This window comes from Aquarana catesbeiana, unplaced genomic scaffold (assembly GCF_042186555.1).
Source record: "Aquarana catesbeiana isolate 2022-GZ unplaced genomic scaffold, ASM4218655v1 unanchor228, whole genome shotgun sequence".
Taxonomy (NCBI): domain Eukaryota; kingdom Metazoa; phylum Chordata; class Amphibia; order Anura; family Ranidae; genus Aquarana; species Aquarana catesbeiana.
In genome coordinates this window covers 92,742-117,956 of record NW_027362655.1, presented here as the reverse complement: position 1 = coordinate 117,956, position 25,215 = coordinate 92,742, and the positions used below count along the sequence as shown (strand labels likewise).

General features: G+C 47.1%; 2 protein-coding genes across 2 annotated transcripts in view; one reads left to right on the top strand and one right to left on the bottom strand.

Moving 5' to 3' along the window:
- LOC141121670 (uncharacterized) overlaps positions 1-25,215 on the top strand; it is a 271,996-nt gene that overhangs the window by 207,430 nt on the left and 39,351 nt on the right. The window lies entirely within an intron of this gene.
- On the bottom strand, positions 14,830-19,530 carry LOC141121686 (gastrula zinc finger protein XlCGF66.1-like). Its single transcript, XM_073611390.1, has 8 exons — positions 19,388-19,530; positions 18,208-18,336; positions 17,946-18,080; positions 17,802-17,859; positions 17,588-17,685; positions 17,305-17,508; positions 17,063-17,195; positions 14,830-15,799 (listed from the first exon to the last, which is right to left on the bottom strand). Exons 1-8 carry the CDS (start codon positions 19,472-19,474, stop codon positions 15,207-15,209), a joined length of 1,437 nt encoding a protein of 478 aa, XP_073467491.1. The 5' UTR covers positions 19,475-19,530; the 3' UTR covers positions 14,830-15,206.

The following is a 25,215-nucleotide window of genomic DNA, read 5'->3' as shown; positions in this document are numbered from 1 at the left end:
TGGTCAAGCTCTATATATACATGTTTGGCAGCATTTACAATCATGGACAGCACCTGTCAGGTAACTAAACATACTGTTTGATTGGTCATCTGAGACCAACTCCGACTCCTCCTTTGTTAGTCAAGTTCTAGTTGCACCTGTCAATTGCTGTAATCTTTTAATCAAATGTTCCAAGAGATTCATATATGGTATTCATGGTATTATGTTCCTGAATAATTTTGACAATTGAACAGACTATTGTGCATGTGATGACTTAAACAATGAAATGACGCTGACACGTTTTGGAGAGAACAACCATTAGACTGAGAATTGACAATCAGTTTAGATCAACAAGATCTATTCACTTGGAAATTGTACTAAATGTAAGCTACTTGTACTTAATCATTTGAAAGATGTACTGAGACATTAAGACATGTACTGAGTCATTTGCAATTTTGATGAAATGAATGAGAAATTCAATTCAGTTGTGAACAATTGCCAAGTGGTTTGGAGATTTGTCCATGTTGTTTTGAGAATGTCATTTCTGTTTCAAGAAATGAGCCAAAACAATGGAGAAAAACTGTAACATAAGGTAATCTTTGCTGGTTATGCTATGGTGGTTTGTGCACTTATCCAGCATATTTTCTTATCATATCTCTGCCCTTATGGGTATCGAGCATGGGGACTTTTGTATTACCCTGCACACTCTTGTTTTTCTGTTCACTATCTAGCCCGCTCTCCCTCCACATTATCTGACTTACTTTCACATCTTTACACCTTATATATACCTTCACACTCTCCTATGGTGCAAGGTGTTCACCTCCACTTTTATTAGTATTATTTCATATGTGAGATACTCACTATTTATACCGTTCTAACAGACTTTGGGATTATGCACCATCACTCAGTACTTATGGAGGTTTCCACTTTGTAGGATATTTTGTGCGCGTGTGTGTTGCCTGCGGGTCTCTTACCTCAGCTCCTGGGACAGGCTACCCCACAGGTCCCTGGTTGAACCATACCGTATGTCTTGTTTATTAGCTCCATGTAAGTTTTGTTAGATTCATACTTCCTTTCCTTGTTATTATACATATTTACATTATTTCTGAGGTTTTTTATTAGATTTATTGGTCTTTTTTAGACATGTTGACGCATTCGCCCCTGAAGAGTGGTTTATACCATGAAACGCGTCGGACCTATTTAGGATGCAGTCATGACTTCAATCTACCATGTACTTTTTATATTCCTACAGTTTTGATTATTATTATTTCTTACTCATCATATGGAGCCCTGTATACCGGCCACCAGCATGTGCTTTGACACCAATGCATTATATGTGTGTATATATATTTAATGTATTCCTGTTTTGTACATTTATGAATTCCGCATGTATATATTATGTGCTAGATATACTCCTTGATAATAAATACGCCTATACATTTTATGGTCTGTCAAATGCTTCATCTAAAGTCCCGAACTTTTCCTCTTAGTAACCAATATAGGGATGGAGACATGACTTTTGTGCCTCATTTAAAGTCCCGCCCATTTTTTATTTTATTTTTTTTAGAGCCTTGTGTGGGGCTGTGTGGGTAGAGCCTTGTGTGGGGCTGTGTGGGTAGAGCCTTGTGTGGGGCTGTGTGTGAAGAGCTTTGTGTGGGGCTGTGTGTGAAGAGCTTTGTGTGGGGCTGTGTGGGTGTAGAACCTTGTGTTGGGCTGTGTGTGAAGAGCTTTGTGTGGGGCTGTGTGGGTGTAGAACCCTGTGTTGGGCTGTGTGTGTAAAGATTTGTGTGAGGATGTGTGTGGGACTGTGCATGTAGAGCTGTGTGTGGGGCTTTGTGTGTAGAGCCTTGTGTGGGGCTTTGTGTGTAGAGCCTTGTGTGGGGCTTTGTGTGTAGAGCCTTGTGTGGGGCTTTGTGTGTAGAGCCTTGTGTGGGGCTTTGTGTGTAGAGCCTCGTGTGGGGCTGTGTGGGTGGGTCTGTGTGTATGTAGAACCTTGTGTGGGGCTGTGTGTGTAAAGCTTTGTGTGGGGCTGTGTGAGGATGTGTGTGGGACTGTTAGTTGTAGAGCTGTGTGTGTAGAGCCTTGTGTGGGGCTGTGTGTGTAGAGCCTTGTGTGGGGCTGTGTGGGTAGAACCTTGTGTGGGGCTGTGTGGGTAGAGCCTTGTGTGGGGCTGTGTGGGTAGAGCCTTGTGTGGGGCTGTGTGTGAAGAGCTTTGTGTGGGGCTGTGTGTGAAGAGCTTTGTGTGGGGCTGTGTGTGAAGAGCTTTGTGTGGGGCTGTGTGGGTATAGAGCCTTGTGTGGGGCTGTGTGTGAAGAGCTTTGTGTGGGGCTGTGTGTAAAGAGCTTTGTGTGGGGCTGTGTGGGTGTAGAACCTTGTGTGGGGCTGTGTGTGTAAAGATTTGTGTGAGGATGTGTGTGGGACTGTGCATGTAGAGCTGTGTGTGGGGCTTTGTGTGTAGAGCCTTGTCTGGGGCCGTGTGTGTAGAGCCTCATGTGGGGCCGTGTGTGTAGAGCCTTGTCTGGGGCCGTGTGGGTGGGTCTGTGTGTATGTAGAACCTTGTGTGGGGCTGTGTGTGTAAAGCTTTGTGTGGGGCTGTGTGAGGATGTGTGTGGGGCTGTATGTGTAGAGCCTTGTGTGGGGCTGTGTGTGTAGAGCCTTGTGTGGGGCTTTGTGTATGGGGCTGTGTGTGAAGAGCTTTGTGTGGGGCTGTGTGTGAAGAGCTTTGTGTGGGGCTGTGTGGGTATAGAGCCTTGTGTGGGGCTGTGTGTGAAGAGCTTTGTGTGGGGCTGTGTGTAAAGAGCTTTGTGTGGGGCTGTGTGGGTGTAGAACCTTGTGTGGGGCTGTGTGTGTAAAGATTTGTGTGAGGATGTGTGTGGGACTGTGCATGTAGAGCTGTGTGTGGGGCTTTGTGTGTAGAGCCTTGTCTGGGGCCGTGTGTGTAGAGCCTCGTGTGGGGCCGTGTGTGTAGAGCCTTGTCTGGGGCCGTGTGGGTGGGTCTGTGTGTATGTAGAACCTTGTGTGGGGCTGTGTGTGTAAAGCTTTGTGTGGGGCTGTGTGAGGATGTGTGTGGGACTGTGAATGTAGAGCTGTGTGTGTGTGTGTGTGTGTAAAACTTTGTTTGGGGCTGTGTGAGGATGTGTGTGGGGCTGTATGTGTAGAGCCTTGTGTGGGGCTGTGTGTGTAGAGCCTTGTGTGGGGCTTTGTGTATGGGGCTGTGTGTGAAGAGCTTTGTGTGAGGCTGTGTGTGAAGAGCTTTGTGTGGGGCTGTGTGTGGGGCTGTGTGTAAAGAGCTTTGTGTGGGGCTGTGTGTGTGAAGAGCCTTGTGTGGGGCTGTGTGTAAAGAGCTTTGTGTGGGGCTGTGTGTGTGAAGAGCTTTGTGTGGGGCTGTGTGTGTGAAGAGCTTTGTGTGGGGCTGTGTGTGTGAAGAGCTTTGTGTGGGGCTGTGTGTGTGAAGAGCTTTGTGTGGGGCTGTGTGTGTGAAGAGCTTTGTGTGGGGCTGTGTGTGTGTGTGTGAAGAGCCCTGTGTGGGGCTGTGTGATGATGTGTGTAAAGAGCTTTGTGTGGGGCTGTGTGAGGGGCTGTGTGAGGAGCTGTTTGAGGAGCTATGTGAGGGGCCGCGTGAGGGGATGTTTGTGAAGCTTTATGTGGGCTAAGTGAGGAGCTTTGTGTGGGGCTGTTTGAGGAGCTGTGTGGGGGATGTGTGGAGCTGTGTGAGGGGATGTTTGTGGGGCTGTGTGAGGAGATTTGTGAGGCTGCGTGAGGGGATGTTTGTGGAGCTGTGTGATCGGATGTTTGTGGAGCTGTGTGAGGGGATGTTTGTGGAGCTGTGTGAGGGGATGTTTGTGAAGCTTTATGTGGGCTAAGTGAGGAGCTTTGTGTGGGGCTGTTTGAGGAGCTGTGTGGGAGATGTGTGGAGCTGTGTGAGGGGATGCTTGTGGGGCTGTGTGAGGAGATTTGTGGGGCTGCGTGAGGGGATGTTTGTGGAGCTGTGTGAGGAGCTTTGTGTGGGGATGTGTGAGGAGCTGTGTGAGGAGCTGTGTGAAGAGATGTGTGTGGAGCTTTATGTGGGCTAAGTGAGGAGCTTTGTGTGGGGCCGTGTGAGGAGCGGTGTGTGGGGATGTGTGAGGAGCTGTGTGAGATGTGTGTGGAGCTTTATGCGGGCTAAGTGAGGAGCTTTGTGTGGGGCTGTGTGGGGGGGATGTGTGTGGGGCTGTGTGAGGAGCTGTGTGAGGGGCTGTGTGTGGAGCTTTATGCGGGCTAAGTGAGGAGCTTTGTGTGGGGCTGTGTGGGGGGATGTGTGTGGGGCTGTGTGAGGAGCTGTGTGAGGGGATATGTGTGGAGCTTTATGTGGGATAAGTGAGGAGCTTTGTGTGGGGCTGTGTGAGGAGCTGTGTGAGGAGCTATGTGTGAAGCTTTGTGTGGGGCTCTGTGAGAAGCTGTGTGAGGGGATGTGTGAGGAGATGTGGGGGCTGTGTGAGGAACTTTATGTGGGCTAAGTGAGGAGCTTTGTGTGGGGCCGTGTGAGGAGCTGTGTGAGGGGCTGTGTGAGATGTGTGTGGAGCTTTATGCGGGCTAAGTGAGGAGCTTTGTGTGGGGCTGTGTGGGGGGGGGGATGTGTGTGGGGCTGTGTGAGGAGCTGTGTGAGGGGCTGTGTGTGGAGCTTTATGTGGGCTAAGTGAGGAGGTTTGTGTGAGGCTGTGTGGGGGGGATGTGTGTGGGGCTAAGTGTTGAGCTTTGTGAGGGGCTGTGTGAGGAGCTATGTGTGGAGCTGTGTGAGGAGAGAGATGTGTGGAGCTGTGTGAGGAGCTGTGTGTGGGGCTGTGTAAGGAGCTGTGTGTGGAGCTGCCTGAGGGGATGTTTGTGGAGATGTGTGTAGGGCTGTGTGTGGAGCTTAATGTGGGCTAAGTGAGGAGCTTTGTGTGGGGCTGTGTGAGGGGATGTGAGGGGCTGTGTGAGAGGATGTTTGTGGGGCTGTGTGTGGGGCTGTTTGTGGAGTTGTGTGAGGGGCTGTGTAAGGAGCTGTGTGTGGAGCTGCGTGAGGGGATGTTTGTGGAGATGTGTGTAGGGCTGTGTGTGGAGCTTAATGTGGGCTAAGTGAGGAGCTTTGTGTGGGGCTGTGTGAGGGGCTGTGTGAGGGGCTGTGTGAGGGGCTGTGTGAGAGGATGTTTGTGGGGCTGTGTGTGGAGCTGTGTGAGGGGATGTTTGTGGAGCTGTGTGTAGGGCTGTGTGTGGAGCTTAATGTGGGCTAAGTGAGGAGCTTTGTGTGGGGCTGTGTGAGGGGATGTGTGAGAGGATGTTTGTGGGGCTGTGTGTGGAGCGGTGTGTGGGGCTGTTTGTGGAGTTGTGTGAGGGGCTGTGTAAGGAGCTGTGTGTGGAGCTGTGTGAGGGGATGTTTGTGGAGCTGTGTGTAGGGCTGTGTGTGGAGCTTAATGTGGGCTAAGCGAGGAGCTTTGTGTGGGGCTGTGTGAGGGGCTGTGTGAGAGGATGTTTGTGGGGCTGTGTGAGGGGATGTTTGTGGAGCTGTGTGAGGGGCTGTGTGAGAGGATGTTTGTGGAGCTGTGTGTGGGGCTGTGTGAGGGGATGTTTGTGGGGCTGTGTGAGGGGATGTTTGTGGAGCTGTGTGTGGGGATGTTTGTGGGGCTGTGTGAGGGGATGTGTGTGGAGCTGTGTGAGGAGCTGTGTGGGGGGATGTTTGTGTGGATGTTTGAGGAGCTGTGTGGAACTGTGTGTGGGGCTGTGTGAGGGGATGTTTGTGGAGCTGTGTGAGGGGGGCTGTGTGAGGAGCTTTATGTGGGCTAAGTGAGGAGCTTTGTGTGGGGCTGTCTGAGCAGCTATGTGTGGAGCTTTGTGTGGGGCTGTGTGAGGGGATTTGTGAGGGGCTATGTGAGGAGCTGTGTGAGGGGCTATGTGAGGAGCTGTGTGAGGGGCTGTGTGTGGAGCTTTATGTGGGCTAAGTGAGGAGCTTTGTGTGGGGCTGTGTGAGGAGCTGTGTGTGTGGGGGGGGATTGTGTGGGGCTGTGTGTGGAGCTGTGTGAGGGGATGTTTGTGGGGCTGTTTGAGGAGCTGTGTGAGAGGAGCTGTTTGAGGGGATGTGTGGGGCTACGTGTGGGGCTGCGTGGAGCTGTGTGAGAGGATGTGTGTGGAGCGGTGTGTGGAGCTTTATGTGGGCTAAGTGAGGAGCTATGCGTGGAGCTTTGTGTGAGCTCTGTGCTGGTCTGTGTATGGAGCTGTATGTGCGGCAAAGTGTGGCTCTATTTATAGAACTCTGTGTGTGGAGCTTTGTGCGGGGCTGTGTTTTTGGGGCTATGTGTGCGGCTTTTTTTGGGGCCGTGTGTAGAGCTTTGTGTGAGGCTGTGTGTAGAGTTGTGTGTGTGGCTATGCGTGGAGCTGTGTGTGTGTGGGGCTATGTGTGAAGCTGTGTGTGGGCAGCTGTGTGTGGAGCTTTGTGCGGGGCTGTGTTTTTGGGGCTATGTGTGCGGCTTTTTTTGGGGCCGTGTGTAGAGCTTTGTGTGAGGCTGTGTGTAGAGTTGTGTGTGTGGCTATGCGTGGAGCTATGTGTGAAGCTGTGTGTGGGCAGCTGTGTGTGTAGAGCTGTAATCGGGGCTGTATGTGGGGGCTAAGTGTAGGGCTGTGTGTGTAGATCTTTGTGCAGGGCTGTATGTGGAGCTTTGTGTGGGGCTCTGTGTGTGTGGAGCTGTGTTCAGTGCTTTGTGTTTAGAGCTGTGTGTTGTGCCATGTGTGTGTGTGTGGGGCTGTGTGTGTGAGCCGGGTGTGTAGAGCTTTGTGTGTGTAGAGATGTGTGTGGAGCTGTGTTTGGTGCTTTGTGTGTGGGGCTGTTTATGTAGACCCATGTTTTTGGAGCTCAGCATTTAGGGCTGTGTGTGTAGAGCCAGCAATTTAGGAACTGCTGTCCTTATATAGGCCAGTGGGCACTGGCAATTAGAATGCTTTGCATGTGCCAATGCTCTGTCGCACACAAAGATTCGCCATTGCGCGTCATTCGCTACTGCGCATGGGCAAATTAGCGCATCCATATTGGATATTGGCATATTTGACAGGTCTTCTCGGAAATCTTCATTGACAAATATTCCATAACAGCCATCCAGAAATTTGTATTCGGCTATTCTACCTGCTGAACTATTTATGATAGGCAATGAGTCTGATACTATTATCGAGGACGGATATCTGCCTGCTGTTCTAATTATTTAAAGTGTTTGTTACCCCAACATTTCCTTCCCGACATGTGGCTGCTGTACCATGTACTTGTCTGAGAGAGTCTCCTTTTCCTGCCAGTCCCGCTGCTTTCCTATTAAAAAACTGACCACACTAAACAGGAGGGCACAGCGTGGTCAGTTCTCTAGCTGTGCCAGCTATGAGTAAGCACTCAGTTCCGAGTGTGAAACGCGTCAGTGGTTCCTGTACATCTCGCATGATTGTCTTGTACTTCTGATGGTCCTAATTTTATAATAAAGACAAGTTTTCTACTTCATCCGGTGTGCGGCATCCAGATCTCTCTATTCAACACTTTGTGCTGGGAACTCAGTTTGCTCTCCTCCAATGATCAGACTTGCCCTGACACGCCCCCTCTGCACAGCCATTCACTGGTAGTCTCAGTGTGCTGCTTCTTCTCCTCCCCCAGCTCTTATGCAGCTGAGAACAGAGGGGATGTGATCACTTATAATAAAAGGGGACAAAAAGGTATTTAGAATTTTTTTTTTAGATCTATACAAAATATTTTGCCTTTCTTTTTTGTAATAAACTGAATGGGTTGTTTTTAGAAGGTGATCATTTACAATAACTTAAGTCTGGACTTGAAGTGTTTATGATGATTATTAGAGTCAGACTGGGATGTGTATTGTGTTAGGTATTGGTAATGAGTTTAAGAGGACTAAATCAAAGGGTTGCCTGTCTGCCATGCTTTGTTGTGATGTTGGTTGATTTGGGTAAGAGGTTCTACTGTGTCCTATCAATGGACTGATAAGGATGTTTTGGGATGCAGCTAAAAGTTTGAAAATTGCAGGAGATGTCCTCCCGGGATTATGGAAAGCAGATCACTGCTGTTGGCAAACCAAAGGTTTTAATAAGGAGATATGAAATACATTTGAGATACGCATATTAGAAGGAAGGTCTAATGCATAAGCCACTGAGGTAATCCTGCGAATACGGAAAGGCCCAATAAACCGAGGTGCGAACTTCAAAGAGGGAACACGAAGTAGGAGGTTGAGAGATGACAGCCAGACCCTGTCCCCAACTTGGTAGGAAGGCACAGGCAGACGTCTGCGGTCAGCATGGAGTCTGTACCTATCGTTAGCATGTCGCAAAGCCTCCTGGACTTGTGCCCAAACCATAGTTCGCCATAAACGGTGACAATTAGGAAGCAGAATTCAAGGCACTATTGTGAGCAAACTCCGCCCATGGTAAGAGGTCTGACCAGTTGTTGTGATGGTCAGAAATATAGCAATATAGGAATTGCTCCAAGGACTGATTGGCTCATTCTGCGGCCTCATTAGACTGCGGGTGATACGCAGAGGAGAAAGCAAGCTGAATACCCAACTGTGCACAAAAGGCTCGCCAGAACGGGACACAAACTGGCTACCCCTGTCCGAGACAATCACTTTGGGTAGCCCATGTAAGCGAAAGATCTCCCCAGCAAAAATGGAAGCCAGTTCTTTAGAAGTGGGCGACTTCTTAAGTGGAATACAATGAGACATTTTCGAGAAGCAGTTAACCACCATAAGGATAACTGTGTTGCCCTGGGAGTTGGGCAACTCCACAATGAAATCCATAGACAGGTGGGTCCGGGCCTCTCTCTACTGGGTATGGGTTGTAGGAGGCCCACTGGAAGGTGTTGTGGAGTCACACATTTGTAAATATATGTGTAAGCCGCAGTGCCCACACCAAGCCTCCTCTGTATACTGCGCTCCTTCCCCATGTGAGATTTCTGATGTTTGTAAAGATCAGACTTCCGTGAAAAACATTTTCCACACTCAGGACAGGAATACGGCTTCTCCCCTGTGTGAGATCTATGATGTTTGTAAAGATTGGACTTGTCTGAAAATCATTTATGCTATGTGTGGAGCTGTGTGAGGAGATGTGTGGAGCTGTGTGAGGGGATGTGTGTGGGGCTGTATATGGAGCTTTATGTGGGCTAAGTGAGGAGCTATGTGTGGAGATTTGTGTGGGGCTGTGTGAGGGGATGTTTGAGGAGCTGTGTGGGGCTGTGTGTGGAGCTGTGTGAGGAAATGTTTGTGGGGCTGTGTGAGGAAATGTTTGTGGGGCTGTGTGAGGAGCTTTGTGTGGGGCTGTGTGAGGGGATGTTTGTGGGGCTGTGTGAGGAGCTGTGTGAGGGGATGTTTGTGGGGCTATGTGAGGAGCTTTATGTGGGGCTGTGTGAGGAGCTTTGTGTGGGGTTGTGTGAGGAGCTGTGTGGGGGGATGTGTGGAGCTGTGTGTAAGGCTGCGTGAGGAGCTATGTGTGGAGCTGTGTGAGGGGATGTTTGTGGGGCTGTGTGAGGAGCTTTGTGTGGGGCTGTGTGAGGAGCTGTGTAAGGGGATGTTTGTGGGGCTGTGCGAGGAGCTGTGTGTGGAGCTTTATGTGGGCTAAGTGTTGAGCTTTGTGAGGGGCTGTGTGAGGAGCTATGTGTGGAGCTGTGTGGGGGGGGATGTGTGGGGCTGTGTGAGGAGAGAGATGTGTGGAGATGTGTGGAGCTGTGTGAGGAGATGTTTGTGGGGCTGTTTGAGGAGCTGTGTGTGAGGCTGTGTAAGGAGCTGTGTGTGGAGCTGCGTGAGGGGATGTTTGTGGAGATGTGTGTAGGGCTGTGTGTGGAGCTTAATGTGGGCTAAGTGAGGAGCTTTGTGTGGGGCTGTGTGAGGGGCTGTGTGAGAGGATGTTTGTGGGACTGTGTGTGGAGCTGTGTGTGGGGCTGTTTGTGGAGCTGTGTGAGGGGCTGTGTAAGGAGCTGTGTGTGGAGCTGCGTGAGGGGATGTTTGTGGAGATGTGTGTAGGGCTGTGTGTGGAGCTTAATGTGGGCTAAGTGAGGCGCTTTGTGTGGGGCTGTGTGAGGGGATGTGAGGGGCTGTGTGAGAGGATGTTTGTGGGGCTGTGTGTGGAGCTGTGTGAGGGGATGTTTGTGGAGCTGTGTGTGGGGCTGTGTGAGGGGATGTTTGTGGGGCTGTGTGAGGGGATGTTTGTGGGGCTGTGTGAGGGGATGTGTGTGGAGCTGTGTGTGGAGCTGTGTGGGGGGATGTTTGTGTGGATGTTTGAGGAGCTGTGTGGAGCTGTGTGTGGGGCTGTGTGAGGAGCTGTGTGAGGGGATGTTTGTGGAGCTGTGTGAGGGGGGCTGTGTGAGGAGCTTTATGTGGCTAAGTGAGGAGCTTTGTGTGGGGCTGTCTGAGCAGCTATGTGTGGAGCTTTGTGTGGGGCTGTGTGAGGGGATTTGTGAGGGGCTATGTGAGGAGCTGTGTGAGGGGATGTGTGTGGAGCTTTATGTGGGCTAAGTGAGGAGCTTTGTGTGGGGCTGTGTGGGGGGATGTGTGAGGAGCTTTGTGTGGGGGGTTGATGTGTGGGGCTTTGTGTGGAGCTGTGTGAGGGGATGTTTGTGGGGCTGTTTGAGCAGCTGTGTGAGAGGAGCTGTTTGAGGGGATGTGTGGGGCTGCATGGAGCTGTGTGAGAGGATGTGTGTGGAGCGGTGTGTGGAGCTTTATGTGGGCTAAGTGAGGAGCTATGCGTGGAGCTTTGTGTGAGCTCTGTGCTGGTCTGTGTATGGAGCTGTATGTGCGGCAAAGTGTGGCTCTATTTATAGAACTCTGTGTGGAGCTTTGTGCGGGGCTGTGTGTAGAGCTTTGTGTGAGGCTGTGTGTAGAGTTGTGTGTGTGGCTATGCGTGGAGCTGTGTGTGTGTGGGGCTATGTGTGAAGCTGTGTGTGTAGAGCTGTAATTGGGGCTGTATGTGGGGGCTAAGTGTAGGGCTGTGTGTGTAGATCTTTGTGCAGGGCTGTATGTGGAGCTTTGTGTGGGGCTCTGTGTGTGTGGAGCTGTGTTCAGTGCTTTGTGTTTAGAGCTGTGTGTTGTGCCATGTGTGTGTGTGTGGGGCTGTGTGTGAGCCGGGTGTGTAGAGCTTTGTGTGTGTAGAGATGTGTGTGGAGCTGTGTTTGGTGCTTTGTGTGTGGGGCTGTTTATGTAGACCCATGTTTTTGGAGCTCAGCATTTAGGGCTGTGTGTGTAGAGCCAGCAATTTAGGAACTGCTGTCCTTATATAGGCCAGTGGGCACTGGCAATTAGAATGCTTTGCATGTGCCAATGCTCTGTCGCACACAAAGATTCGCCATTGCGCGTCATTCGCTACTGCGCATGGGCAAATTAGCGCATCCATATTGGATATTGGCATATTTGACAGGTCGTCTCGGAAATCTTCATTGACAAATATTCCATAACAGCCATCCAGAAATTTGTATTCGGCTATTCTACCTGCTGAACTATTTATGATAGGCAATGAGTCTGATACTATTATCGAGGACGGATATCTGCTTGCTGTTCTAATTATTTAAAGTGTTTGTTACCCCAACATTTCCTTCCCGACATGTGGCTGCTGTACCATGTACTTGTCTGAGAGAGTCTCCTGTTCCTGCCAGTCCCGCTGCTTTCCTATTAAAAAACTGACCACACTAAACAGGAGGGCACACCGTGGTCAGTTCTCTAGCTGTGCCAGCTATGAGTAAGCACTCAGTTCCGAGTGTGAAACGCGTCAGTGGTTCCTGTACATCTCGCATGATTGTCTTGTACTTCTGATGGTCCTAATTTTATAATAAAGACAAGTTTTCTACTTCATCCGGTGTGCGGCATCCAGATCTCTCTATTCAACACTTTGTGCTGGGAACTCAGTTTGCTCTCCTCTAATGATCAGACTTGCCCTGACACGCCCCCTCTGCACAGCCATTCACTGGTAGTCTCAATGTGCTGCTTCTTCTCCTCCCCCAGCTCTTATGCAGCTGAGAACAGAGGGGATGTGATCACTTATAATAAAAGGGGACAAAAAGGTATTTAGAATTTTTTTTTTAGATCTATACAAAATATTTTGCCTTTCTTTTTTGTGTTAAACTGAATGGGTTGTTTTTAGAAGGTGATCATTTACAATAACTTAAGTCTGGACTTGAAGTATTTATGATGATTATTAGAGTCAGACTGGGATGTGTATTGTGTTAGGTTCTGGTAATGAGGTTTAAGAGGACTAAATCAAAGGGTTGCCTGTCTGCCATGCTTTGTTGTGATGTTGGTTGATTTGGGTAAGAGGTTCTACTGTGTCCTATCAATGGACTGATAAGGATGTTTTGGGATGCAGCTAAAAGTTTGAAAATTGCAGGAGATGTCCTCCCGGGATTATGGAAAGCAGATCACTGCTGTTGGCAGACCAAAGGTTTTAATAAGGAGATATGAAATACATTTGAGATACGCATATTAGAAGGAAGGTCTAATGCAGGGGTCCTCAAACTACGGCCCGCGGGCCACATGCGGCCCGCCGAGGACATTTATCCGGCCCAACAGACCCAGGGCCGGATTCCTGACAATCCAGGCTCGGGCCGGGGCCAGGTCGGCTCGGCTTCGGCAGGGAGCATATCCGCTCCGCTCCGCCCAAGCCGCCTCCCCCACACCAGTAATGGAGGGCTCCGTGTGCTGCGCTGCATGCTGGGAAGTGTAGTTCCCAGCACAGTCCCGCACGCCGCACGGAGACAGGAGGCGCGAAGAGTGACAGAGAGCGGAGGCTTCAAGCAACAGCCTACGAACAGGTGAGCACCCCACTGTCCCCCTGTCCACCCCACTGTCCCCCCTCTGTCCCCCCACTGTCCCCCCCTCTGTCCCCCCCACTGTCCCCCCTCTGTCCCCCCCACTGTCCCCCTGTCCACCCTCTGTCCCCCTGTCCCCCCTCTTTCCCCCTGTCCCCCCCACTGTCCCCCCTACTGTCCACCCCTCTGTCCACCCCACTGTCCCCCTGTCCACCCCACTGCCCCCCCTCTGTCCACCCCACTGTCCCCCTGTCCACCCCTCTGTCCACCACACTGTCCACCCCTCTGTCCCCCTGTCCACCCCACTGTCCCCCTGTCCACCCCACTGTCCCCCTGTCCACCCCACTGTCCCCCTGTCCACCCCACTGTCCCCCTGTCCACCCCTCTGTCCCCCTGTCCCTCCCACTGTCCCCCTGTCCACCCCTCTGACCCCCTGTCCACCCCTCTGTCCCCCTGTCCACCCCACTGTCCCCCTGTCCACCCCTCTGTCCCCCTGTCCACCCCACTGTCCCTCTGTCCCCCTGTCCACCCCTCTGTCCCCCTGTCCATCCCCTATATATATATTATTATTTATTATTCATTCTTTTATTCTTTTGCACTACAAAAAAGATGTGTGCATAGGAATTTAGGAATTAGTTCATATTTTTTTTAAACTATAGTGCGGCCCCCCAACAGTCTGAGGGACCGTGAACTGGCCCCCTGTCTAAAAAGTTTGAGGACCCCTGGTCTAATGCATAAGCCACTGAGGTAATCCTGCGAAGAATACGGAAAGGCCCAATAAACCGAGGTGCGAACTTCAAAGAGGGAACACGAAGTAGGAGGTTGAGAGATGACAGCCAGACCCTGTCCCCAATTTGGTAGGAAGGCACAGGCAGACGTCTGCGGTCAGCATGGAGTCTGTACCTATCGTTAGCATGTCGCAAAGCCTCCTGGACTTGTGCCCAAACCATAGTTCGCCATAAACGGTGACAATTAGGAAGCAGAATTCAAGGCACTATTGTGAGCAAACTCCGCCCATGGTAAGAGGTCTGACCAGTTGTTATGATGGTCAGAAATATAGCAATATAGGAATTGCTCCAAGGACTGATTGGCTCATTCTGCGGCCTCATTAGACTGCGGGTGATACGCAGAGGAGAAAGCAAGCTGAATACCCAACTGTGCACAAAAGGCTCGCCAGAACCGGGACACAAACTGACTACCCCTGTCCGAGACAATCACTTTGGGTAGCCCATGTAAGCGAAAGATCTAGCGAGCAAAAATGGAAGCCAGTTCTTTAGAAGTGGGCGACTTCTTAAGTGGAATACAATGAGACATTTTCGAGAAGCAGTCAGACACCATAAGGATAACTGTGTTGCCTTGGGAGTTGGGTAACTCCACAATGAAATCCAAAGACAGGTGGGTCCAGGGCCTCTCTCTACTGGGTATGGGTTGAAGGAGGCCCACTGGAAGGTGTTGTGGAGTCACACATTTGTAAATATATGTGTAAGCCGCAGTGCCCACGCCAAGCCTCCTCTATATACTGCGCTCCTAACTCTTTAGTCTCCAGTGTCTCCAGGTTGGAGCACATCTAGCAGTGGATAGATTAAGGGAATGTTTGCCTGGAGAGAGTCTGCTCCTCCATAAAGGACACAATGGACGCCCAGCAAGAGCACAATGACAGCTGAAAGCATCCAGTGTCCCCCCCTCCACCAAATCTGCCTACAAGCTGTGAAGATAGGTGACAACCACCCCAATCTATAACCACCCTTTGCAGTAAGGTGCACATGGAAAGGATATACACATCACCTCTAAATTCTAAACAACATGGCTGCCCTGGTTCTTCTCACAGAGATTTTGGGGTGCCCAATTCACATTATAATCACAGCAAGCATTTCTCCAGACGTTACAAAATCTGATTGTATATTAACACAATGATTTCCTATGAGCATCAGCTCCATCTAGTGGCCATAATGAAGTATTTTTTTTTCTGAAATATCTCCATCAGTAAAAATGAAAACTACTACATTATGGATGTTAGATGGAACTGATGATCATAGAAAATCACTATATGAAATAAATACCTCAGAGATGGGTAAATGTTGGTAAACTTGTTGAAATCATTTTATTTAAAAATAGACCTCTAAGGTCTATGTGAAAACTTACACTACAAAATGTGCTCAGCCAATGAAAAGGTAATGACTCAATTTTTATTCTTCTACTGCTATCAATGGCCAACACGGTACAACACTTCATCCATGTCTTTGGTGATCTCTGATCTCCTTATGAACTGTTTCTTACATGATGAAGATCAGCCATGGAGTATATCTGAGGTGTATATCAGAGTGTGCTTCTTCCCCACCTGAGAGCTGTGATGTCCAGCAACATTCATATAGAAGACATTTCCCGCACTCAAGGCACTAATACACCTCGAGGGTTGTGTGGGATCCCTGATATACAGGATGACAGGACTTCAGTGACTAACAATTCCCTCACTCGGGACAGGAATACGCTTCTTCCCCATGTGAGATTTCTGATGTTTGTAAAGATCAGACTTCCGTGAAAAACATTTTCCACACTCAGGACAGGAATACGGCTTCTCCCCTGTGTGAGATCTATGATGTTTGTAAAGATTGGACTTGTCTGAAAAACATTTCTCACACTCAGGACAGGGATACGGCTTCTCCCCTGTGTGCAATCTCTTATGTATGGAAAGATGGGACTTCTGTGAAAAACATTTCCCACAGACAGGACAGGAATATGGCTTCTCACCTGTGTGAGTTCTTTTATGCATATCAAGATTGCATTTAGAACGGAAATACTTCCCGCAGTCAGTACAGGAAAGCCTCTTATCTGTTGGAAGGACAGCACTGTTCCTCACACTCTGAGTTTCCTTAAGATAAGAGGAATACGCTGGTCCTTTTACACTGTGTGGTGCCCGATGGACACTTGAGGTCGCTGGGTTTTCTCCTGGACTATACTGTGTGATGCCTTCATCTTCTACTTTACAGTCTGGAGACATAGTGAGACAATCCTCTGAGGTTTTCCTCATCTCCCGTCCATCTACTAAAATAGAAATAAAAAGATTATTACTAGACATAAGCAGATTGGTTCCCCTAAACCAGGACTCCACTCACATCAGGCAGCTTTGTCTCTGAGGATCTTACAATTCCCCCTCAAGGTAACTAGTAAATGGGTCCTCTGATCTCCTACCAGTTCATTTCTTTATTCATGGACCTTAGTCAGAGAGTGAGGAAACAACGAGAACTGTCTTTTATAGGAGTGACAGTGATGAGGGGATTATAGGACGAGTGTTCCCACTCCTATCACTCATTGCCATCTTCCCAACACAAGAAGTCCTGCACTTCCTTATTTAGTCCATGATTTAGTCATGAATAACAGTGGGGCTGAGCCCCACCAGAGGTCAGAGAGTGAGGATGGGGGGAGAACAACCAAGGTGAAGACTGGACTGATCCTGAAGACCACCATCATTGGGTTATTGACTCCTCCCTCATTATCACTTTCTGTTTACGATTCCAAAGTTTGAGGACGTTATCACATTATTATCAACATGTAAAAGTCTGTGCTAGATCAAATCATCAGCTGCTATAAAAAGGGAGCAAAAAAGAAGTAAGGCCTATGTAATGCACAACACATATACATAGAGATAGAGATATATATATATATATATATATCTCTATCTCTCTCTATATATATATATATATATATATATATATATATATATTATACAAAGTTAGGACTATACAGTATCAGCATGATGAAATGAACAACATAGAGTGTAGAGTGTAAGGGTCAGGAATCATAATATTGGTATTCAGTAATCAGTGGAAGCTTAAATGTTTACATGACACAAGTTGCAGAGGTCCCACACCGCTGCCTCCCATCTCCTGAGACTACACTCAGTGACTTCAGTCTGAGACTATACAGACATATCCCTCCACCTGGCACAGCCAGAAAACAGCCTAGCAAGTAACCCTGGGAGAATTGTTCTGTCAGAGCTAGACCCGAGCTTGGGGCAGAGACCCAAAGCATATGCTCATGTAGAGCAACATCTATGGGAAAAATCAACAATTTGCTGCCTGCTGAACCCAGAAATCTCCCTAAATCCAGACTAGATACATAAATTGTGTCTGTAGCACAGAGAAGGAAGATTATCCAAGACAAATACAGGAATACAGGATGGGGAACACAACTCAGGAAAGTGACCAGGGTATTTATTACAGGCTGATATCACCCAATCCTTGCTCTACTCTGGACAAATCAGTGAGCAGTATGGGGGGAGGAATGTATTTAGTGTTAATGACCCACCTGTGCTGATCTCTGTAGGAGTGTCCTCCTCTATAAATGTCCCTGTTATTCCATCCTCCTCCATAGACAGATGCTGACCATCCCTCACATACCTTTCTGCTTCTTCAACTTTTATATCTATCAGAACTTCACCCTAAACCAATAAATTGAGAGAAAATATAATCTTTAAAATATAATCTCACTTAAAAAAATACACACATCTTTTCTATGAGTCCATGTTCTAGATGCTCTGTCCCACCAACCTTGTAATGGTTAGAGATGGTGTGATCTTCCTGTGTGGAATCCCGGGAATACAGAGGATGGGGACATCTCTCTGGTGGGTTCCTGGTATTAGGTGGCTCCATCATATACTTGTGTCCTGAAAATTCCTCCATCACTCCATACTCCTCATCCTCTTCTTTATACTCTTCTTTAACAACAATATTATAATCCTCAAGGTTTCCACTCTGAATATTAAATAAAACATTTATTGTAACAAACATGCCGTGTATAAATCAGAACAATAAGTGATTGTTCTTAATCTACCTGAAGATGATGAGGGATGGTGTGATCTTCCTGTGTGGAATCCCAGGAATACAGAGGAGGTGGACATCTCTCTGGTGGGTTCCCATTACTGGATCCATCTGTAGGAAACACACACACTGACTGAATACATTGTTTCTATGTGTTTATCAGGTGATGGGGGATCTAGGTGGACCCTCCATACTGCTCTCTCCTTTACAATAAAGTCTCCTCTTACCCGGTGATGTGAGGGGCGGCTGATTGTCCATCATGACATCCTGACACCTTATAGGAACCTGACACACACAATGATACAGTCACCATCCAGACACATCCCTTGTCTGTTACTGGATAATGTCCCAGAATTCCCAGCACCGCTCACCTCTCCTGTCAGCAGCTCCATCATCTTCTTGGTGACTTCTAGAATCTTCTGCATGTTGTGTCTCTCAGGTTTTAGGGAGTCACATGGAGGCACTGTGATGGTCATATGAGCACCTGACTTCAGAAGAGGAAATCTCTGCATTGGAAAATCATTAGGAATATCATGTTAGAATCCCAGAGTTCTCCTCATCTCTCTGGTCAGGTCTGCGTTTTATTAATAGAAATAAGAGTGATGTCATGTGACCTCCCAGAATCCTCCTCACCTCTCCGGTCAGCAGGTAGATGATCTCCAGGGTAAAGTTTAGTATCTTCTCAGTCATGTGACTCCGGTCCTCCTCCATCCTCATTCGTGCCGTCATTTGATCTATACAGGTCTCCTTGTAGACGGATAACTTTGGGAAATGAAAGTAAGAATTATTTGGATGGTGTTGGTCACACAATAATAGGATGTGTATGTGAGGGGGGTAATAGGAGGGTTGCTGTACATTTTAGAACTACTGCCCCCATGGGAACAAGTTTAGTCTGGACTGTTTAGTTTGTGTTACATCTTGGAGGACCCGGGATCTCTTTGGCCTGCTGGATCCGAGATTCCCTTTCCTTTGTTGGGTTTGTTTCCTTTCTGAACTGTTTTGCTGCTGAAACAGAACCTCTCTAAGAACAAGTGCTCACCAACAAATGAAGGAATGTCTTTCTTCATCTTACTCGATATTCCAAAAAAAAATCACGTGACCACTGAGACAATAAGATGGTTAAGGTTGCTGTAAGGTCTGAAAAAATAGGTACAGGTGGGGTGGGAGGGTCATCATAGACCCAGAGACCCACATCTGTCCCTCAGAGTCCCCTGAGCCCCCTATTTCCTTAGAGCCCTGCAGTCTGACTACGCATTCCGTTACATTATCTTTTCAGATGCCCCTAAAGTCTTTCAGCTTTACTAAACCCTCAGCTCCTCTACTTCTCTCAGAACCTTCAGTATTTCCCTCCCTCTGACACCAATGATGGAACATATTCTTCATGGCAGGCTGGGGAATGTTTTCTTCCTCCTGACCAGCAATGTAAGGGGCTCTATGCTCCATATTCCTGACCCCTGCACTCCATCATTGTGTTGGCTGCATATTGTAATGATTATCCATTTCCTGTCTGTGTAGTGTAATAATTGCCCTTTGTAGGCCATGTATGGTCAGGATGGTCATTGTCTTGTCTATTTAATGTCAGTGCTGTTTGTTAAGAAGATATTACTGGAATTTATCTCCAAAATGAAGAGAAATTTCCAGCCTCATAAGTGGGGAAATGTTCTGACCCTGAAGGGGTTAATCTAGGTTTCCACACTATATATGTGTGTATCATCATCTGCTGGAGATAAAAGACATCACAGTGACTATGGAGGAAGAGGACGGACATGACTGGGGGGTTACTGGGTGTAAATAGAAAATAAGATCTTATTACCTTCTCTGTTACCAGGTCCAGCAATGTCTCCTCTCTACTTCCTCCCAACTCACCTCTCACCCGGAACTTCCTGTCTGTACCTGACATCACTTCCTGTCTGTATTACTAGACACTTCCAGCCTGGATAGAAGTGAGGTCACCGCCTTGTGGACCTGAGAGGAACTGCAGCCCCAATAACCATCTCATACTGTGAATAGGGCCTTGTGCTATGTGTGTATGTGCTGTCTGTATACACATACCTCCCAACTTTTTGAGATGGGAATGAGGGACACCTACTAGCAAAAGTATGTAGGCATAGGACACGCCCCCTGCCACCACAACCCCTTAAAGGAGAATTAACACACAAAAAAATGATTAGTTAAACCCATAAGGGCTTTTTTTTTACCACTACTATTCCTTTATATTGGCTTTTCAAATGTACAAATGCAGCAATTTAGGATTTTGATCTAAGGTTTAACACTGGGAAACACGATCAGACAAAAATGAGGGACAAATGAGGAGGAAAAAGGAACAGAGGGACTTTGTTCCAAATCAGGGACAGTAGGGAGCTGTGTGTATACCGATCATCCATAACATTCTGACCACTGACAGGTGAAGTGAATAACATTGATTATCTCATTGCAATGGCATCTGGAAGTGGGTGGGATATGTTAGGCAGCAAGTGAACATGTTGTCCCTGAAGTTGATGTGTTGAAAGCAAAAATAAAATGGGCATCGCAGTTTGTTGTGTATGGAGTTGTGTATCTGCAGAATGGTCAGGGTGTCCATGTTAACCCATTTCCACAGCCAAAAGCACCTACAATGGGCATGTGAACCTCAGAACTGGAGCACGGAGCAATAGAAGAAGGTGGCCTGGTCTGATGAATCACATTTTCTTTTACATCATATGGATGGCGGTGTGTGTGTGTGCATTACTTACCGGGGGAAGAGATGGCACCAGGATGCAGTATGGGAAGAAGACAAGCCGGTGCAGGCAGTGTGATGCTTTGTCTGGTGGATAGGGATGGGCGAACGGTTCGGGCCGAACTTTTACTGTTCGGGTCGTTTGACCGTTTGATCGGCCCCCCGAACCGACCACAATGCATTGCAAGCCCTGATTGGCTGAAGCAGTAGAAGCTTCATCCAATCAGGGCGCAGAGCACTGTCCGAGTCATGATTGGACACTGTCCGTGTCAGTAATCTTTACATTAGTGTATAGCTAGAGTAGGGACAGTTTCGTTTTAGTGTCACTGTAGTGACGGTTGAACACCGTCTATTTGATTTTGTTACTGCCAGTTTAACACCATTTACTTCTGTGTGCGTTACTGCCAGTTTAACTCCATATAGTTCTGTGTGCGTTACTTCCAGTTTAACGCCATATAGTTCTGTGTGCGTTACTGCCAGTTTAATGCCATATAGTTCTGTGTGCATCACTGCCAGTTTAACGCCATATAGTTTTGTGCGTTACTGCCAGTTTAACATCATTTACTTCTGTGTGCGTTACTGACAGTTTAACGCCATATAGTTTTGTGCGTTACTGCCAGTTTAACACCATATAGTCCTGTGTGTGTTACTGACAGATTAACACCATATAGTACTGTGTGCATTACTGCCAGTTTAAAGCCATATAGTTTTATGCGTTACTGCCAGTTTAACGCCATTTACTTTTGTGTGCATTACTGCCAGTTTAACGCCATATAGTTCTGTGCGTCACTGTACGTTTGGTGCATTATATTTCAGTATATTATAGTGTATCTGTGGAGTGTGTCTGTGTAGTGTGAGTACTCAAATTAAAGTGCACCATACACATCTTTACATTTATTAAAGTGCATCTATGTACAGATTTCAACTTCTTTTTTACATTTGCTTATAAGCACCGCCCCCTCCCTCCCAATATTGTCTGGTAGGACAACAAGGAGAGGCAGACGTTCCTTTGGCACTGTAAGGGGGCCAGCAACAAATGTGTCCATAGGCAAAAGTGGACGTGGTGGTCAGTCCTCAGGCATGACATCATTGACTTTAATGAGGTTCGTTATTCGGGTCCAAACTTTCGTGGTGTTCGGAAGTTCTGGTGCCAACCGAACAGGTGTCTGTTCGGCCCATCCCTACTGGTGGAGTCAATGCCTTGATGGCAGCAAAAGAGGGACCTACTCAATATTAGATAATGTTATGTTGGGTGGTCCTAATGTTTTAGTGGGTGGATATAATGTTCTGGTGGGTCATCATAATGTTCTGGTGGGTCTTCATAATGTTATAGTGGGTGGGTATAATGTTCCGGTGGCTCATCATAATGTTCTGGTGGGTGGTTATAATGTTATGTATGGTTTCCCTAATGTTCTGGTGGGTGGTTATAATGTTCTGGTTTTTGGTACATGAATGCACAACTTAGTAAGAAAAAAAAAATGAATTAAAGGAAAAAATAATTCCGCCACCATTTTATTCTCAGCAGAGGAAATATATTCTAATAGACTGCAGAAGATAAAAAAAGGGGGGATGGGTGTTAATAAGCTGCTTCTTTTCAACACCCTCCCTTCTTCTTATCAGATCTCCTGCAACCTATTATCACCCATTTATATATCTTTTTCTTAGCAAATATCCTGCAGCCTTTTAGCACCCATTTTCCTTTATATGTCTCAGCAGATCTCCTGCAGCCTATTAGCACCCATTTCCATTTCTATGTCTCAGTAGATCTCCTGCAGCCTATAATGGTGGTAGTACCAATATTTTATGTCACACAATATTAGCGCAATGGATTAGGAAACACAAAATGTCAGTAAAAAACTCAGTAAAGGTAATTTTGGGGTCACAGACACAATCTATACCGCAATTCATAGATTCCTATCCTCCAACCAGTTTTCTGGCTGGGAAGGCCTGGGAGTCAATATTTCCCCAGCTGACCAGGAACAATGTGGTACAAACAAGAGGGCAAAAGGATGGGACTTTGAATGAAATACCTCCTTTTCTCATTATCCTGCAACTAGTTGGTCCCATGTTAGCCCTTTCCTATTTATTTGTTCATTTTTTTAGAAGGTTATTAATGACATATATACCTCTCATGACTTGTAACTTTTTACTCTCTTCATTTATAAGGTACTACAATTATTTATTTAACCAATCAGTCGTTTAACCAATCAGTGAGTTTCGACACTCGCGGCCAATCGGGAAACTCTGATGGCGCCGATTGCATCTTCGCTCAGGTGACGGCGCCTCTGTTTCTCCCCCACTGTGCACATGTGGCATTGGTGGGTTGCCCGATATCCGCACCTACATATACGGCCTCCCTGAGTGGGCTAGGCTTCCATGATCTCCCATCCTGGACTCCCTGCATCACCACGGACTCCGTCCCTCCTTTCCTCCTACTACCAGGTACTCTGGTTCCTAATGGTCACTCTCCCCTTCTCTCCTCACAGTCCCCTCTTGGACACTTAGTTGGTTTTTGGTTTTACCTTCACTTCATCCCCCTCCTCTCGCACAGGCTGATCACTGGTTTTGGTTTCACCCTTGCACTTTCATTCTGTCCCACTAGACAGGGTCCTTTTTTAACCACCCTCACCATTCCTTTACAGCAACCCATTTGGTTGGTTTACACACCATCCCACATTGCACCATGGACATGCCTAGACCAACGGTTACCTGGGATGCTGGGCAATGATGGGTGCCTTCGCTGGACATGTCCCCACCACAGCTTCTGACCATGATTCCTAGCACTACACCACCAGTACAAGGTTTTCTGTAAGTAACATGTGGTAGGGGGGTTTCCCCTCTCCCACAATGGTATATGACAGAATATTTAGACCCATCTTTTATTCTATATTTTTTTTATCGTAGATCTACCATGTGCCTGCTCCTGACGAGGTGGTTATACACCACGAAATGCGTAGAGCCAATATATGCCGTGCATTGTACCAATCATGTGGTCAATTGAAATCTTTTATAATCATGTTTATCCATATCGACTTTACTGGAAATAGTAAGGCCATGCAGGCATTATCTTGAAACTATGCTGTATATATATATCAAATTTGGTGGATTCTAGTGAATTACTATGTTATGCTATTGATATCCATATTATTATCATGGTTACTATGTGGGATTCATTTCACTACTTTTCTCTATATATATTATGTGTGTATATCAGTGTTTTGTGTCAATAAATACTTTTTTACATGTCCACCCAATACTCAGTTGCTGCTACATGTTTCATTCAAAGTCCCATCCTTTTGCCCTCCTTGTTTGTACCACATTGATAGGGGTGGAAGCACGTGGCCTTTCCAGGCCACGGCTTCATTTAAAGTCCCACATTCCCCTTTTCTTTCTAATAATTGACCAGGAACAATGAAGGAGTTTACCATTCAAATCCTCAACAACTAGTTTTCCCACTTGCTATTTCCCCAGCTGGCAGAGACAAGACTTCTTATAGAGTGTCAGCTTCTCGCATCGTCCAGCATCGGGAAATGGGTGATACAGACTAGAGATGGGCAGGACGACCCCCTGTTCAGTTTGCACAAGAAATCTTGAACATTGCGAAAATTCTGAGCCAAATAACGAACCCCATTTAAGTCTATGAGACCTGAACTGTTAAGATCAAAAGTGCCTATTTTGAGGGCTTAGATGCAAGTTAATAGGCATAAAATGGTTATGAGGGTCTGGGTACTGCCCTAGGGGACATGTATCAATGACAAAAAAGTTAGTAAAAAAAACATCATTTTCAAATGAGCAGTGATTTAACTGATGCTCAAAGTGAAATAATAAAAATAAAAAATTCCTTTAACCACTTCAGGCCCGGAAGGATTTACCCCCTTCCTGACAAGGCCATTTTTTGCGATACGGCACTGCGTTACTTTAATTGACAATTGTGCAGTCGTGCGATGCTGTACAAAAATAAAATGTATGTCCTTTTTTCCCACAAATAGAGATTTCTTTTGGTGGTATTTGATCACCTCTGTGGCTTGTATTTTTTTCGCTATAAACAAAAAAAAGCGTCAATTTTGAAAAAAAAAATAAATTTTTTTTTTTTACTTTCTGCTATAAAACATACCCAATAAAAAATTTAAAATTAACTAATTTCTTCATAAATTTAGACCAATATGTATTCTGCTATATATTTTTGGTAAAAAAAAAACCCCAATAGGGATTTGTGTGTCACCCCCTGACAGAACAGAGATCTGCCTTGTTTACTATGGCAGATCCCCGTTCTGTCACTGCAGAGAATGATGGCAATCGGCCGGTGGACCCGCTGATTGGCTCCCCTGCTGGCCAATGGGCACGCGCCTCTGGCGGCGCGTATGCACCCACAGAACTCTCCTGCACAAACCGATGTACAGCAACAGCGATTCGTGCAGCCAAGACAACCTGCACAGTATAACTGTGGGGCTGGTCGGCAAGAGGTTAAATATAGTACCTTAGTTTGCCTGTAAAGTGGCAAATCCGTACCTTGTAAAGAACCTGCTGCAGCAAAAATGACATTTATTAAGGCCAAAAACATTTTCCCTGCAAGCTTTCTTTTTTTGTAAACAACGGCTTTGAGAGCCAGTCTGTATGATGAGGCCACAATTTAGTACACTTGGAACTAGATTAGAGACCGCCTCCTCTTGTGTATTCTGTGGTGTCACAAGAATGGTGTCTGCATAAAGTGGGCTTTGAGAAGAAAGGAAGTCCACCTCTTTCTCCCCCTGCTCAGCCGCGAGTGCCCTGTCCAAAATTCCATGCAGAGTCTACTCCAGCAGGAACACAACAGGGATTGTGTCACTGATGCATGTATTGTCACATCTCACCATCCTTGTTGCCTCCTCAAAAGGTGACAGTACATTGCATGCATCCTTTATCAGTAGCCATTGGCGTGGGGAAAA

What these genes read in the sequence shown, in the direction of transcription:
- LOC141121686 (XM_073611390.1), bottom strand. Translation starts at nt 19,474, where the DNA reads ATGTCAGGTACAGACAGGAAGTTCCGGGTGAGAGGTGAGTTGGGAGGA. An exon ending in GCCGCCCCTCACATCACCGG is followed by an intron (nt 17,686 to 17,801) that starts GTAAGAGGAGAC and finishes TGTTTCCTACAG; the next exon opens with ATGGATCCAGTAATGGGAAC. An exon ending in CCATCCCTCATCATCTTCAG is followed by an intron (nt 17,509 to 17,587) that starts GTAGATTAAGAA and finishes TTTAATATTCAG; the next exon opens with AGTGGAAACCTTGAGGATTA.